The sequence below is a fragment of the Coloeus monedula genome (assembly GCF_965178545.1).
Source record: "Coloeus monedula genome assembly, chromosome: 8".
NCBI classification, from domain to species: domain Eukaryota; kingdom Metazoa; phylum Chordata; class Aves; order Passeriformes; family Corvidae; genus Coloeus; species Coloeus monedula.
Window position 1 is genome coordinate 16,360,861 of NC_138788.1, and position 17,164 is coordinate 16,378,024.

Consider the following 17,164-nt stretch of genomic DNA (forward strand, 5'->3'; position numbering starts at 1 on the left):
GGACCCATCAAGATGACAAAGTTCAACTCCCAGCCTTTCACAGGACATCCCCAAGAGTCACACGCTGTGCCTGAGAGCATTGTCCAAACACTGCTTGAACTCTGCCAGGCTGGTGCTGTGACCACTTCCCTGGGGAGCTGTTCCAGTGCCCAACCACCCTCTGGGTGAAGAAGCTTTTCCTGGTATCCAACCTAAACCTCCCTGGCTCAGCTTCAGGCCATTTCCTTGGGTCCTGGCAGCAGAGATCAGTGCCTGTCCCTCCTCTTCCCCTCACGAGGAAGCTGTAGCTGCAATGGGATGTCCCCTCAGTCTCCTCCAGGCTGAACAGACCAAGTGACCTCAGCCGCTGCTCATTTGGCTTCCCCTCAAGGCTCTTCACCATCCTCATGGCCCTCCTCTCTGCATTCTACATCTACATTCAACACCTTTTTCTCAAGAAATTTTAGTACCAGTTCTTCAGAAGTATATGAATGTATGTTAAATGTATGACCAGTTTACTGGACTAAGAAATAGAGCTTTTACTACAAAGAATCACAGATCTGGTTAATTATCAGACTTGTCTGTTTAGAAGTGAGGCACTGAATACCTTCTAATTTTCAGCATACAGGGGTGTGTGTGTATATATAACACATAGATGACAAACTCTCTTTTGAGAGTTTGCCAAATTTTGAAACTGCCCATTTGAGTAGTTTTGACAAGTACTATAAAGACTGAAATGTAAAGGGAACTGAAATGTCTATAGTATATTGTTCCATACTGGTCAAGATCAGCACAATGAAAAGCCATGAAACCTCACACTGCTGTAACACCCATAAAGAAACAAATCTATTCAGAAATTTCCTGCCTGTTTCTTAGTATGTAGTGAACATACTTAAAAGGAGAAATGAGGCATTACAAACATAGGTGACTGCAGTCATAAGTCCTCCTCCAAAAGCAACTTCCCATCTACCACCCATCCATCCTGATCTGTGCTGCTTTCTGCTGTCCACTATGTGTGGGAAAGAAACTAAGATGATGTGTTTCCCAAAGTAAATCCAACTTTTTAAAAAATAACCATACTAAACACCTGAAAAGAAAGCATGTTAGATACATAACCCAACACTGCACAATGTTGATGACTATTCTTTAGGTGTTTCAGTTACAGAAAAGTTGAGCAGTAACCCATTTTTTTGATTGCAATATTTTAATTTGCTTCTTCCACTTTAAGCAGAAAAACTGGTAGTGGCTGACTGTAACTGAAATCTGCAACCAGAAGAAAAAAATATCAGGTGATTCTTCTAAGACTTTGCCTGATTTAGAGATAAGCTTTCACATTTGTACAGTATCCAAACATTATGTTAGGAGGGCCCAAATGTTCTTTACACATACAATGCCACACAGTAAGTGAACCATGCAAAAGGAGTAGAAAGCTCTTATCAGAACTATTGAAACAGGATATGGATCAAAATGAAGGCAGAACAAAAGGAGAGAAGGGTACAGTTATATTAAGAGATACTCAGGAAAGCTCTCATATGTGTTTTAAAGTTTACATGTTATTCCAATTTTCAAAGGGGTCAGTTTGGCTTTTTGTTTATTTTCATCTCTCTCTCACTCTCTCGCTGTATATATTTATGTATACATGGCAATATTCCACCTACTGAAGTTTTATTTCAGATCAGCATTCTTTGCTCACTTGTGTCCTTTCTATAGTGCTACTGTCATATAATGAACAATCTTTCCTGTAATGTGTTTCATTATTCTATTAAATGTACATTTTTTTTCTTAACATTTTTCAAAGAATTCTATAGAGAAATAATTCATTATAGAAGTGATGCAAGTTCAAATAAGACCTTTTTCAAATACAGCATTAACATTGAGGAGAGGAATCTGGAAGGTCTCCATGCTTCTGCAGACTGATGTACCCTCCCTACAAGAGATCATTGCTCCCTAGGGCTCAGGATGTTAATGATGGACAGCAGTTAATTTTTCTTCTCTGGGCAGTTTGTATACATTAGGTGTTTTACAAGTATTTCTGCAACTCCTCTACTAAATTATTTGTAGCACACTACAAAATGCATACATTATTTCTATAACCTGAGTAGCTCAATACTCTCAAAGCTCTAACTTCATGGTTTTTAGATTAAATTTTAAAAAATCCCAGGATAGATCAAATCCTTCTTATCATGTTATCATTGACTTTGAAAGCTTATTCACTTGACAATACTATTTTAGTCTGTCTGTGAGACCAGCAAAAACTCTTTAAAGATTACTACTGACAGGATAATTTTTTTGCCTCTGATTTTGTTCACTGAGTTAATATTCAATGCCTCTACCCTCCTTTTGGTAAGTGCAAAACTCCTCCCTGACACCCACCCAAAGGACAAATATAGTTACGTGCTTCTTGGTCTTATGGCCAAACTTTCATGGTTTGCAAGTGGCATCACCAAAAAATGTTCTTGTACATTCTTCATGGGTTCAGATTTTACCATGGCAGCACATAACAAAACAATAAAACCAGTTACTCAAATCCAACCCACAATACCCTGCATTGACCGTAGATCTAGACAAATACCTAGTACAGTAATGACTGTTACTGTTCAAGACACACTCTTGGCAAATTTCCACGGCTCCAAGAAAAAAAAGTTACTGTGCTGATTTTTATTTATTTATAGAATCAAAAATAAGTGCAGAAATCGTAGAATCTGCAGTTATTTTTATTCCCCTCAGTAGGAGGATTTTGCTTTAGTAGGAGGTAAATTGCTCTCTGTTTACATTGTCTGTAATAAAAGCCTGCAGTTGAGCAGTCTTGTCCTCACGCTGCAATTACAAGGCAAGGGCTTCAGCAGGCTGTGCTCTAAGACTGCAGGCCTCAGTTGGCCTTTTGGCCACAGTTTGATTGCCCTTCACTTTTGTAAAATGATATATTACACATCTTCCAATCTCCAGATGGGTCAAAGTACAGGAAAATTATGTAATAATCAAGCCTACGCCCACAGACTTTGCAGATAAGTAGTTTTTACAGACCATTATCTATAAGCCTACAGACGAAGGGCTCTGATTGAGCAGAGTATTTAGACAAATCTTGAAATATTTATTCTTAATAAACAAAAACAGGCATTAACTTCAGGCATATGGAAAAGTGACAACTGGGCTTAGTCATACATCAAAAACTTTACTGTATTAAGAAGATTTGGAAAGTATTTTATGTGAATTTATGCAGAACTGGAATACCAAGAAGAGAGTGACATGCTTTTACAGCTGCAGTTGCACAGCAGCTACCCAGTTGTGCATATTACCAGTTTCATGAAAATAGAGAAAATCATTAGAATTATTATGTGGGTTTCGTTAATTTTATCTTACTTTACCTTAATGCTTTAAGAGCTATTTAAAGTATTAAAAACCTAATAGCGCTTCACTGCACGCTCTATTCCACTAGAGGTCAGCCTGCAACAGAACCCCAAGCAAACACAGAACTGCTGCACACGGGTAGCACTGACATTATTTTCTTTCTCTATTTTATCTATTAGAAAGATTTCTTCAGAGCCATAACTTAGATCTCTCACTAAAATGGAGCAACAGGAAGATATAATGGTGCATTTCATTTATGAATGACCTGTAATAAATTACTATGAAGTATTCCAGGTGCCAAACGAGAGAATGCTTTGTCTGCACGTGAACTATATTTCACATACTTTAATTTGGCTGACACATAAAACTCATTTGACATTTTTCAGGTATTTCTTTGAAAGGATATTTGGTTCTTGTTCAGCGTTAAGGTATGGAGGTGGGGTAACCTGGGCAACAGAAGGTCATTTCCGAGTAGATTGTTGTCCAAGATCAGTTCTTCCAAGTAACTGAATGTTTTCAGTCCTTCTAGTGACCTGCAAACGACAAAGGCAACAGGAAAAATGATACTCCACTAAATCAGGGAGGCCATTATGAGCTGAAATAAATATTTTAACCTTCCCTTTCAGGAGTGGGAATAGTTTTGGTTTGGGCCTGTCAGAAGAGTGAATGACAAGCATTAGTGGCAAGGGGAGTGCTGGCACTGCAACACATCCTTCACATGCTGGCAGGATGAAGGATGCGGGTCACTTAGTGAGTAGCCAGGATCCAAAACAAAAGGCTTCAGATATGGGGCCTGCAGGATGAATTTGTCAATGTCTTGTGCCTTCAGGCACCCAGCCTCGCCTGACCCTAACCTCCATTCCCAAGATAAATAACTCTGTCACAGTTCACCTTCATTCCCTGGACACAAATTTAAGTTGTCATCCATCATTTCTGCCAAGAAATATCATACCCTGCTAACAATAATAAATACAACTTCAAGTATCATTTCTTAGTAGTTACCTTACATGCAATAATAGGAAATGTAGAAGGGATTTTTTCCCCCTTTTTTTATTAACCTCTTAATTAGTTTCTTGAGTTCCTGCAAACAAAATAAAATGTTCTCTACAAAATAAAATGCAGAATTACTCCAGACAGAAAAGGCATTTGCTTTCTTCTCGGAACTTACTGTTCCACTGTCAAGCCCCAGGTCAGACTGCAGAGAGCAGCTTTAAAAAGGAGGATTTGACAACATGGTAGTGTAGATGATGACTTGTAAATAAACAAGTTTCTAGAAGTATTCATTCCTCTCATAGCAAAGTACAAGAAAAAACAAACCAAAAAAAAAAAAACCTAAAAAAGAACATTTCAGTACCTTGTTAAGGCATCTATTCCAAGCTTGATTCTTAATGCTTGCACATACCAACAGTAAAAAAAAGCCCCACACATTAATGAACTAAGACACACAACATACAAAGCATACACACAGACATGCATTCACAGCTCATTCACCTACCAGACACCTAAAGATATGCTGAGATTGCATGACGTGACAGCTGATCTACTATGCCTACCAGTGGGAAGATCATCACTGTATCTCCTGGCTGTTTTGTAAAATGTGATGAATAAGGGAGATGCAGGTTATACTATTTATTCAGTTTCCAATGACATTTATACTGAGGGGATTTCCTCACCCTCCCCCCAGTTTTTGGCAAAGATCAAAGTACAGCCAATGCCCCCGTTAGAGTGTTCCACAGATACAATTACTGGAGGAAAACACAAGTATTATTAGAAGAGACAATTTAACATTCAGCTGTGCAACACAAACAAGATACTGCTTTTGTAGCTAGAACTTACAGACCATTTATAGGTCACACTTAGACGGCTCAAGCAACCAAAAGAGATCAAGTGAGTGACCTTTAGACTGGGTACTGCACACTAAACTGTGAATATTCAAGTAACGTTTGCGCAACACTGCAAAAGTGCATTTCAGTCCAAGGACTCCAGAGTCTCTTGACTTGAAAGGGAGGTACAACTATTACTAATGCCATTTTGATGCTGGGCAGCCAGACCTGAAGAAAATTTGCCATGCCTATACCCTATGGCATACCTATATCATTACAATGCATTGATACTACAACTTCTCATGCTGGAAAAATAAAGGCCTCTATTATAAAACATTTTACTGAAACAATCACCACAGTAACAGTCACGTATTTTGCACTTGCCTTTAACCAGCAGTTTTGGGAAAAAAACCTCAATTCAGCCTACATAAACTGTTCACCATTAAGAGCTGTGCTAGCACGCTGCATTGAGCTAGCTATTTCAGCAACAGGTCACAACAGACATAGTTTTTCCAAAGTCAAGGTTTGAGGAGAAAGCACTAAACATCTCAGTGCCTTCTCCCAAGTACCTTTAAAAGGCAAAAAACCCAGAGGAAGTAGCAGTGAGTTTATCAAGCTGTTATGAGTTTTCATTTCAGTTTGACAAACCTAGTTTAGCAAATTCCCCTTAAATACTCTTTATTATATAAATAGTGGATTATTTCCAAACCTCACATTTCAGTGTATGACTTTGACTTGCCAAAAGAGTTCAGAGAAGGCCACCTCCTTGTCAGCACCACAGAGCCTTATGGGATGTTAATAGGTCCTTTGTGAAAAAACACTGCTTGGGCTCTGGTCAGTGTCAGCATCAAAATACACATTGTTCCTGAGTTATGTTATGCAAATATAATATTCTTATCATGAGAATCAGCAAATGGTTGGCAACTGGCAAGGAGAAGAAAGCGCACATCCAAAACTGCTGCAGGGGAGGCATAAAACAAAATGACAAGCCATGAAGTGGGACAAAAGGCCTTGAAACACTAGAGGGAGTTGCCTATTGAAACAGTCTTTCTTTCACAACCCTGGGCTGAACATAAGGGTACTAGTTTCATAGATAGGCAGAGAAAATTGTGCACAAATCTCCTTACACCTGTCTGGTTTTGATAATTTTTGCCATGTAATGTTATTAGCTGCTCAGTTAAAAAGGAGCCATGTTACACAGGGGGTTGCTTATAATTGCTGTTTTCATGTCATCAGAGCAGTGTGCACTTGGTGATTTAATCACCTAAATTCGGAGTCCATGGAGATGGGAGGGGCTGCCATAGTACAGAGAGAGAGTGTAGCCATTAATATACATTTACAGCCGTATGTTATTTTGCTATTCATGGAATTTAATTTTTTTCTGTCTTAAAAGAAAAAAAACAGCACCGAAACAAAAAATGGTAAGATATGGCAAAGAAATAAAAAAGGAAAAAATGTGTTTGCTATCATTCAGTAATACTACCTACTAAATTCTATGCAACAGTCTCTACTATCATAATATATCAGGAAATATTGCCCAGCAGTTGTACTCCGAAGTGTAAAAGTTTTAAGTGCAATCCACACAATTGGTTTTTTGGTACAAACTTCAACAAGTCCCATAACTTCTATGAGCCTCAATTTCCCATCTGCACATGGGGGATAAGAAAGGATTGCAATTGTAAATTGGTACATAGAAAGCATTTTTGAGAATCTGAGACAGAAATCAGTACACAATACTGTCATTTTTATTTTTAATGAGGTTAAGCAAATAATATTAATGTACTCCAAGTATTTCCTTATGAGCCCATTACAAAAGAGAGGAATGCTTAAATATACACAGAATAGAAAGAAGAGCACAAGCCTCCTAAGAGATGAGCATAAAAAGATTTCCCCCTAAGAGAGAGAACCAGTCTAAAAGATTTCCCCCTAAGAGAGAGAACCAGTCTAAAATTAAATCTACAGTTTTCTCATCATTCACAGCATAAAAAAATCTCTTCCCATATTAGTATACTAAAACAGACACACAATCTTAACCACAACAATGCAACCAGCACTGAAGGGCTTGTGGCAAGTAGTTGTTTCTCTTATTTTCAAAAGGCTAATAAACATCACTAAGGTGGATTGCAGGTTGCTTGTGCCTGCTCTAATGTCATGAAAGCTGCCCATTATCTCACCCACAGGTACCGTCTCAGTTACCTCATTGCAGGGCTCCCACTCTGCTCCCAGAGGAGAGCAAGTGTTGCCAAGAGATTTCCATTGCAATTTTCAAAGTCACATCAAACCGACAAAACATCACAACGCATTCAGCGCCGCCTCATTCAAACAGAAAAAACTTTAAGTTTCCACTGTAATTAACCCTATCCTCGTTAAGATAATTATGATCAAGCTCCCTGTCACAGCTAATATCACAGCATCATTGCCTATGGCTCACGCTTTGCCCTCATTAGCTTACAAAAACACTGCGCTAAACAGGAAACTGACTCCCTCTGCAAAACGACTTAAGATGTTCTGCAAGTAGACAGTAAATAATCCTCTAGAATATAAAGGTCTCAGAAACGTCATTTTATCCAAGTCCTTTGGCTAATCACTGTGATTTCTTCCAGCTTTCCTTTCCATAATTCATTCATGGTTTATAACAAAGTTTTAATCATAAAGGAATGTCATGACAGATTTTTTTTTTTTTTAATGTATGTGTATGCATGGTAATTGTCAACTACACTATTTCATGTGATCCCTCTGGCCTGACAGGGATTTGGTTACAATGAAAGTAAAGAGAAACTCTTCATTTTGGTAATATTTGACAATGAAAACATGAGATTTTTTTAAATGAAAAACAGCAGAAACCTTGTAAGCAATAGACAAAACTTGGTACTCTGCAGTTGTCCTTGTTCAGAAAAACAAGCTGCTCAGAAGCATATGCTAAAAAAGAAGAGTTCCTCACATTTTATCCCACCCCTTCGTTAATAAGACAGCTGCCTCATATCTAATTGACTTTTTCCTCCTGTTTAACAGGAAAAGAGAGAGTAGTTAACAATATGTAAATGAGAGAGTTTGGGTTTAGCCTTGAAATTGATTTGCACTTTGTTGACAAGAGATAGCCATTAGCAGAAGTTAAAGATGGAGCTGTTACAAAACAAGAGCTTTTTAAAACACCTTTTCCTTCCCTTTAATGTTTTAATAGATTACAGGAGAGCAGAATCAACATGAGCACCTTAGTACTAGATAATTTCAGTATTTAAATAGAAATGCAAATTCTATTTCTCCAGCACCTGCCAGCCAAGGAGTACAAAGCATCTTTTTGCAAAACATTAATGAATTACTTTTGAAAAACCTGCTGAGCTTCAAATTCCATTTTGTAGTAAAGCAGAGAGAGGTTAAGTGACTAACGGAAGGTGACCTCCAGCAATTTTCTAAGAGACAAGAAATAACACCCAGAACTCCTGACTTCTAGTCCTTTGACTTAACCTCACCAAAACAAAACAAAGCACAATAAAAAAATGGGGGGATATATCTATATCTATATAATAAAAATAAATCAGGTGGACAAAATATAAGTAAAGCATCAAAAATGGCTTCTACAGTATTCAAGAATAAAAGATTGGTTTTTTGCTATTCTATTTCGTAATTTTAAACAGTTTCCTGCATGATAATAGAACAAAAAAAAAAAAAAAAAACTTGAATGAAGTATTTAATGGACAGCTAAACATCCCAGTGAAAGTAAAGAACCTCCAAGATCCAAAATTTGTAAAGCAAGAAATGCTTTGTTTTGTCTAGTATCAGAGGAAATGTTAGTATTTTGCAGGCTATCTAGAGGTACCACTTTGCATCACTTCCATCTTTCTGTTGGTAGATGGAAAACATCTGGAAGCAACTGTTGGGATAAAACTTGAGGCACAGCTGTGAATATGATCAGCAAAAGAGAAGTTAAAAGAAATGAACAAGCAGCATCATTAAATACCTGTGAAAAAGAGATCTCCATAAGAAAATATTAAACTTCTGTTATGAACTGGACCTACAACGAGTTTCTGAATCTTTTCAAATAAAGCTCATACTTGACTTCCATACAAGAAAATAAACATCATTCCCTCAATTTTCCCCTTTTCTTATACACTGAAGCCTACAAGACTATGTGAAAAACTCTATTACCAATAAATACTGGGATGAAAATATCTTTCACAACAATCTTAAACCAGAGCTATGTAAGCACATCAAAATGGTGGGGATTCACAAAAACTCAGAAACTTCATCTGTTCTTTTATAGTATTGTTCTGAGTCTTACACAGCAAATTCCATTGCTTTAAAAAAGAAGCCCAAACTTCTAAACCTTAGAAGCCACCACCCACTCCAAAACCTTGAAGGAAACACAAACAAAAGCAGAGTCAATAAACAGACAGACAAAAAGAGATGAGGCCTCCTGAATTCTAGATGTTAAGTTCACAACATTTCAGGAACATTCCTACCAGTTCTAAACCAGAAATGCATATATTTCTTGAGAGAGGGATTTTGCTATTAAGCAGCAGTTCCTCAAATGATGGCATTGTCTGAAAAGCAATAATGCAAATTCATCTCATCCATCTACAGAAGCCCAGTTACTTATAACTCCTTACAGGCAGCAAGAAAAGATGGGCACTCCCAGAAGGTGAATCAGATCTTCAGGTGAGGCTCAGTGAAGCACATATGTTTGGGAAGGATGAACAGAGCCTATTTGTCGGGTATCTTGCAATGAAATTAAAAGAAACTACAACATTCAGGTAGAAAACTGTAAGAGCTGTGTCCCATAGGAGTGGATTATTTACCTGGTAAAATGAACTACAAATCCCAATTACAGCTTTCAGTAGCTCACAAAAATATATTACAGTCAACCGTTCAGTCTTTCAACCACCATTCTCTCATACCAAGACTCCACTAAAATAAAAAGAAACCCAAACCACAAAGCAACAACCACCAAAACACAAAACACCCTCAATAAAACAAACCAAACCAACCAAGCAAAAGAGATGAATTAGCAACCAGACTGACTGTGGTAGGGTTCAATTTCTTTTCTAATGAACCTCTTAAAGTCTCAGATTTCACTATGTGTATTTAATGCACCTCTACTCAAGAGAATATCCCATTAATACAGCTCAAACTTTATCCTTCACGTTAGGCTGCTTTTTGCTTAAGTTTTTATATTACATCTTTAGGATTAAACACGCCAAGATTTTATATTATAGTACTCTTACAATTTTGTTTAAATTTAAATAAAATGACAATCAATGTACTATAGCAGGTAGCAAGGCAGTTTTCACAAAAGCCATATAAAGTATTTCAGAGTAATACAAACTGGATCAGAAAATAAGTTCTTTGTCATCTAGTCATGGCATCATATAAGAAAATACAGTTTGCAAAACAGTGCTAAAAATTGCCAAGCAGAGCGAAAGTGACTGTTTATATTCATAGTTTATCAAAGGGCATTCTGGAAAAAAATACCACTAATAGTTCAATTACGCATCACTTCCCTAAATACAGATTTAAACATCCTTCTGCTAAAAATTCTTCGAAGTATTTGATGAAGAATAGCAAGGAATTAAGAGAAAAACTTGGATGAAAGACTCTTGCTTTGTCTTTTTCCCCAATCTTAACATGGAACTCAATCCTAATAAAACAATGGCACCAAAAAAAAAAAAAAAAGGAAACAGTGCTATTCCCTGAGCTTGAAAGAATTCAATAAAGTATCAGTGATTAGAAATAGCAAAAGAACATGCCATGGTCTACAAAATTTAACCATACCTGTTTAAAAAAAGGCAAACAAACAAAAAAAACCCACAAAGAGCTAAAACCCTGCAATGTGTTTCTTCTTAAAAGCTCCTCTCAGCTAGCTCCCTGTGCCAAGTGAAGAACCTATTTATAAATCCCCTAAAAACCAGTATTATAATGGAAATATGAGCAAATTCAAGTGCAAAGGCAGTGCCATAATGAAAGCTTTACTGTATCCTGGATCAATCTGTCACTCTGCAATTCAGATAGTAACTTGACCCCTCCCCTTTTTCCACAGAGAGAGGGGGAGTAGAGTGAGTAGAGCAAAGCCCATTTCGACTACCAGAGTTCAGTGGGAAGGGGGAAAAGAAAAGTAATTTTTCTCCCATCTTCCACAACAACCAAGGCTGAGGATTGACAAGCAAATTGACGCACTGCTCAGAGGGCAAAAGATAAATGTTTGATGAATTGGCCATTGCTGGAGGAGTGATGGGCTTCATATGTGCATAATGGACTAGCTGCCGTTCAATTCAGATTGCCTGCCAAGATAAGAAACCATAATGAATGGACCAAGCACAGCCTGTGCCATAAGAATGTATAATCTGACTAGTTTTAATAAACTTAATAAAAAAGATGAAGCAGAGAGAGGCAAGGGGACTGGCCTTTGTGACCAGCTATAAGAGGTGAGAACGACTAATAGACTGCTCAAGCATGATAGCAGAGAATTGTTAATGGACGTAATACTGAATCCCTCGATGTTAAAAAATGTCTTTAGAACAACTTAAACACAGGGATCTACATAGGTGCATACCACAGACACTGCAGACCTTGTTAATCAGCATATGACTACCATTTATTTTTTATTTCCTTCTGCTACCTACCCTGCTTTGTCTCCATACCCTCCTTTATCCTCTCTGCATGGTATCTTAGTCTGTACCATACACCATACACCAACAGTTTTTACCAAGGACTCCTCAGAATCAAAACAACTCTATAATGATAACAAGACAGAATTCAGGCTCAATTTCCAACAGAAACGTTTTGACCACACAACTACATCACTAACTTTCACCGCCAGAGAAATATCTTTTACCATAAGTGTTCACACTTGCTGTAATTTCATTTGCTTTTGCAAACTATGTTTCCACCAAAGATGAGAAATTTGGCAAAAACAGTTACAGCAAAAACAGTTACCAAAACCTTTCCAGCATATACAAGACTGTTGCCAGCAATAACCATTTTGGTTTGGGATTTGCTATGTTGGATACTGTTCCCCATCTGTACCCATAATCTCTGAATTCTGACCTTACTCAGCACCCATCAGCACTATGAAAAGACATTAAAAACAAAACAAAACTCTCAGAGTATTTTACTGTATATTGATATATAACAGCCTGGTAAATCACCACCACTTTCATGCTGAGTAATAAATACACACAGGGCCATTTGTCCTTTTCCGTTCTCATTATTTAGCCACATGAATAACAATGTTTCTCTTCCTGAAGTTTATCAGACATTAAGTCCTGAATCTATGGAAATGCTAAAGGAGTCAATAAGAGAAAAACCAGCTCTGACTTTTAAAGCAGTGGGATTATACCAACAATCTATTTCTTTCTTAAGAATCAAAGGGTGAGAACACACCCTTGTGTGTGCTTATAACTAGGCCAGGCATAACTGCTTTATTCTTTAGGTAGGAAAAAAAAAAAGGAAATAAAAAAAGAAGAGGATTGCAGGAAGATTCTCTTGGTTGAGGAAAGCTAAAACACATATTGTACAAAATAAGAGCATTGTGATGCATGTTTGTTCTCTTGCTTTTGCTTTCTTCATCTGATGATGAAAAACAAACAAGGAAACAAAATAGGCTGCTTGGGTAAGTACTGTGATTACCACACCCCTGATGTGTAGCCCGTGTCATAATTTACACAGAAATTATTATATGCCAGACAGACATCTGGTATTTCAGTATAAATTTTATCCAACTGCAAAAGGAAAGTAACTCATTATCAAGCAGCTCAGTAAGGCTCACACTACTGAAGGAAATAAAGTTTTACGACAAGAGGGTCTCTCCTCTCTCTCCCTGTGAGTGAGAAAGTGAGTGCAAGAATAAGACAGAAAGGGAAGGCTCAGGAGTGCTGGGTGAATTATAGACTGCCTCTCAAGATTCACAGCTCTTCGTGGTAGGAGGTTAATATTCTCACATGTCATTAGGTCTGCTGGCTCTACTGATGGCTCATTGAATCAGGCAGCAAATTATTTCCTCATGCTGCAGAGGACACCACACTTCAAAGGGAAGGAGCCAGGGTCAAGACGGCTCTCCAGTTCGATTAATGAGTTGGGATCAGCAGAGGTTGCCTGTAGGTAAGAATGTGACTGAAGCTTTTGACAAAGCTGACTTTTTGAACAGGACTTGACCCAGGCCCCTTGCTCCCCTCCCCACCAAATCTTATTTCCAACATTTGCCTCTGACTGACCTGCTCAGGCCTGTTGGGATAGTTTTGACCTCCTCAGTCTTTGTTACCAGACACAGGAGCTGTCTGCCTGTATTTGATGTGTCTCTCCCCAAAGGCCACATCAGCTTATCCAGGCTCATAGAATACTTCAGAACAGAATAGCAAAATAAGATAGAGTTGATTCATTTCAGATTTTTAATTTTTTTCATGAAATTTGTTGAGAAGGGGGGAAAAGGAGAAGACAACTAAAAGGTATTTCCACTTCCAGTAATATTAAGAAAGATTTCTCAGTGCAGAACTAAATACAGTTGAGAAAACCACAAAGATTATTAGAAGCATACAACTTACATGGAAAAGCAGAAAATGTACTGCTTACATGGTTTTGCTGACTAAGAATATTCCTACCAAATAATGCATTATATAGAATAATTCTCCTAAAAGTTTTTATTTTTATTGCTATAGAATCAAGAGATTAGAGACAATTAAAACTTAATGGCCACTGCATTCATCTCTTTCTAAACACTCAGTCTGATGTCTCTGAAATATGTGAATGCATATTTAAATAGATTTAATAAAGTACTGAAATGAGATTAATCACATTAATGTTTTGGGGGGTTTTCTTATTAAAAAGATCCACTTAAATTGCACCCTTTCTCAGCAAATATGAGAAACTGAATCAACATGTAAATCACTGTTGGTGAGCTTCCAAAAATCACATATCTTCCAGTGATTGAAATCAGAGTTTCCTCAATTACACCAACAAAATTGTTCACACATGCTTCTCATTTGTTATATACTTAAAAGTTTTGTTCAAGAATAATATACACCTTTATGTTTCTGGAGCAAGGATCTAGGTTATTCCTCAATATTTCTTTTAATCACAGTACAACATTTAATATCCTCTTCCTAAACATTTTGCTCATCAGTATCCTTAATGTTCAAGCCATTAGTGCCTTTAAAAGGTAACTTTAGGTATTTTAGTAACAATTTACAAAATTTAACTTTTGGTGTATCCTTTGAAAATCTTTTAATGATGTCTAAGTGCAAGGCAAATTTTCACCTTTACTCTCAATGTTTCTTCTGCACTCAAACCCCTATTTGCAACAGATTTCCCTACTATAACAGACATTTAAGTCGCAAAAGCCAGTAAACAGATTATTAGACTTATAAAACTTAGGGTAAAAGCATATGAAGTCTATGCATGACTGAGCCAATTAAGAAGAACTAGTATCCTTTCAAGGAGACTACCTAGTGCTAGACAGCACATCTTCCACATGGATGTGCTTTACTCTAAAGTGCAAGTATACACAAGCAAGAGACAGCTTTTTCTTTTGCTTATGCCTGCACAATCTCCAGTGAATTGTACATTATGCAAGTGGAAATTTGCAACACCAGAAAAGCTGTTAGAGGGGAAACACTTTTTTTTACAGGCTTGTTTAAACAAAGTAACTGTGTTAGTGTGTTTGTCATCAGTGTTAACATTATATCCTGTTTCATCTGTTTCAGATAGCCAGCAGCACACCACAGATCATCTGTGAAGTGTGTGCTTGTGTCTTGTATAACACTTAGCAAGAAGGTATGAATGCTATAGAGGACAAGTCCAGCTGGAGTGGGATGTAAGCGGCCAGTTTGACACTGCCAGGGAGAAAGAAAAAATAGTTGTGTTCAGGGAAAGGAGGAGCCATTCAGTTGACACAAAATAGAGAATCACCAACAGTTTCCAAACATGATCACCAAAGTTTCTGGGGTTTGGCAGTACTAAATCAGAAGTGATGGTGAGACTGAGAAGATTGATTGCTAAGACACCTGGACCTGAAGGGGTACCTGTTGGAATTCAAGCCAGGAATCCTAGAGAAGATGGATTCAACAAGGGGAAAGGTGACCTGCTAAGTATGCAAAGACTAAGTTTTGTATTTGTCCTTGTTTCCATTCATAAAATGAAAAACTTTCAGCTGAGTCTTGCCAAGCAGAGTTTGTTTTACTTTCAGGCATATGCTGTGTTTGAAGAGAATGTAGTACCACCATGGTACAGTGCTTCTCGAGGGGTAGAAAAAATAAAAAGAAAGACAAAAGGAACAAGAAGTCCTATACCTAACTCAAGATGAATTAGAAGGTCCAGCTGCAATGAGTACTGCTTTATACCAACTTGGATATAGTCCACCTGGGAAACTGTCAGGGCAATTACAGAGTTTGGGAAGGAACTTGTAAACTCATAAATCACTCTTGCAAAGAGCAGAAAGCAAGGAAACACCCCGTGACTTTTGGGAATCATTACCACACACTACACTCAGTCAAGCACTTTTGCATGACAACTACTCAGTACTAATTGTTTGAACAACTTTTTTGTGTTACTGGGCCTTATGGCAATCCTGAAAAAATATAGATATGTAAGTTCAAATTCAGAGATAAGTGTGTTCTTATATCTTTTTTATTTTCAAAATACTTTCATATATAATCTGTTTATTCAATCTGTGTAATCAAATTGTGGGGTTTTGCAAGCCTTGCAACATGCACTAAAATTGATTACATAAGTAACTGTTTGCATATGTAAACAATGAATGCACGTTCAAAACAAAGAAAGTTATTAGTTTATTTCAATGTTTGTTTTGGTTATTTTTCCCCTTGCTCATACTACAGAAAACAATGAGTGATATTAACACATTACCTCAGCAATGGAAGCATAGAGTATTTATTAAAGCAAAAACATTTGTTTAAAACAAGAATTCAGACTCTAAAATTACAAAGGTTATCACACTGAAATGGGAGTAAATAAAATTTCCCAGAAATGTACATGGTACACAACAATTCTATTTCTTTCAATTTGTACATGATTTAAAACCAAGAAAAGAAGGGAAATACGTGTAACAAAAAATGCTGAATAGTGCCCTCCCACCAGCGTCCTCCATTTCTACACTTCAAGTATATTTAAAATTGAACCATATAAAACACTGTCAGGGTAAGACAGCAGCTAGCAATCTCACAGTCCAAGAAGATGAACTATAGAATCTATGACAGGCTTTTTTTGTGTTGGTTCCCCCCTTCTTCAATTCCTAAAATTAATAAAATTGTCTTAAACATGGTTGGGAAATCAGAGTCCGGTAAATCCCACCTTCAAAAATCCAACAACTGTGGATTTGATAGTCTAGGGATGAAAATGATGATGATGAATAATTACCAAAACACACTCCTAGCTGGTCACCATTCCTACATATATTCAAAGGTTTGTCACACCAGAAAGCAATACAAGAAGTCCCAGGATCACGTTAAAGTAAAAGGACTTTAACAACATCTCCTGGAGAAACAGAAAACCACCTTGGGTCCTTCCGAGCAGCTTCACGAGGACAGTCACCTGCCATGATGGAGATGGAGCAATCTGACTGGCAAGAGCCACCCCCAAAAAAACCAGGCTAGTGTTACTTCCCTGCACTGCTCTGGAAAAAGGCTCATGTCTCAGTCCAGGTGTTTTTCCATATCCTAGGATGAGATTCAATACAAGCTCCTCCAAAGCATGCTTAAAGGCAACAGACATTCCACAGATTAGGAAAAGTCAAGCAAAAGGAAGATAACACTGAATTCTGACACCTGGGTTTTCATGGAATCATACATATACTAATGTTGGCAAAGACCTCCAAGATCATCAAGTTCTACCTTTGAAAAGGTTGCTTCATGTTTTCCTGTCATGCCAATACATATTAAAACCTACTGAGGGACCAAAAGACTTCCTTCAAAATAATCTATTTTAAAATGAACACTGCTTTCTATCACCACAGCATAGAATCATACACTGTAAGAACCTGATACTGAAGCAATTCAACATAATTAAAATAT

General features: G+C 37.4%; 1 protein-coding gene across 1 annotated transcript in view; it reads right to left on the reverse strand.

Moving 5' to 3' along the window:
- The window catches only part of LRMDA (leucine rich melanocyte differentiation associated), a 612,848-nt gene that overhangs the window by 264,515 nt on the left and 331,169 nt on the right, over positions 1-17,164 (reverse strand). The window contains 1 exon segment of the mRNA XM_082285652.1: positions 3,728-3,860. Coding sequence (XP_082141778.1) covers positions 3,728-3,860 — 133 coding nt within the window.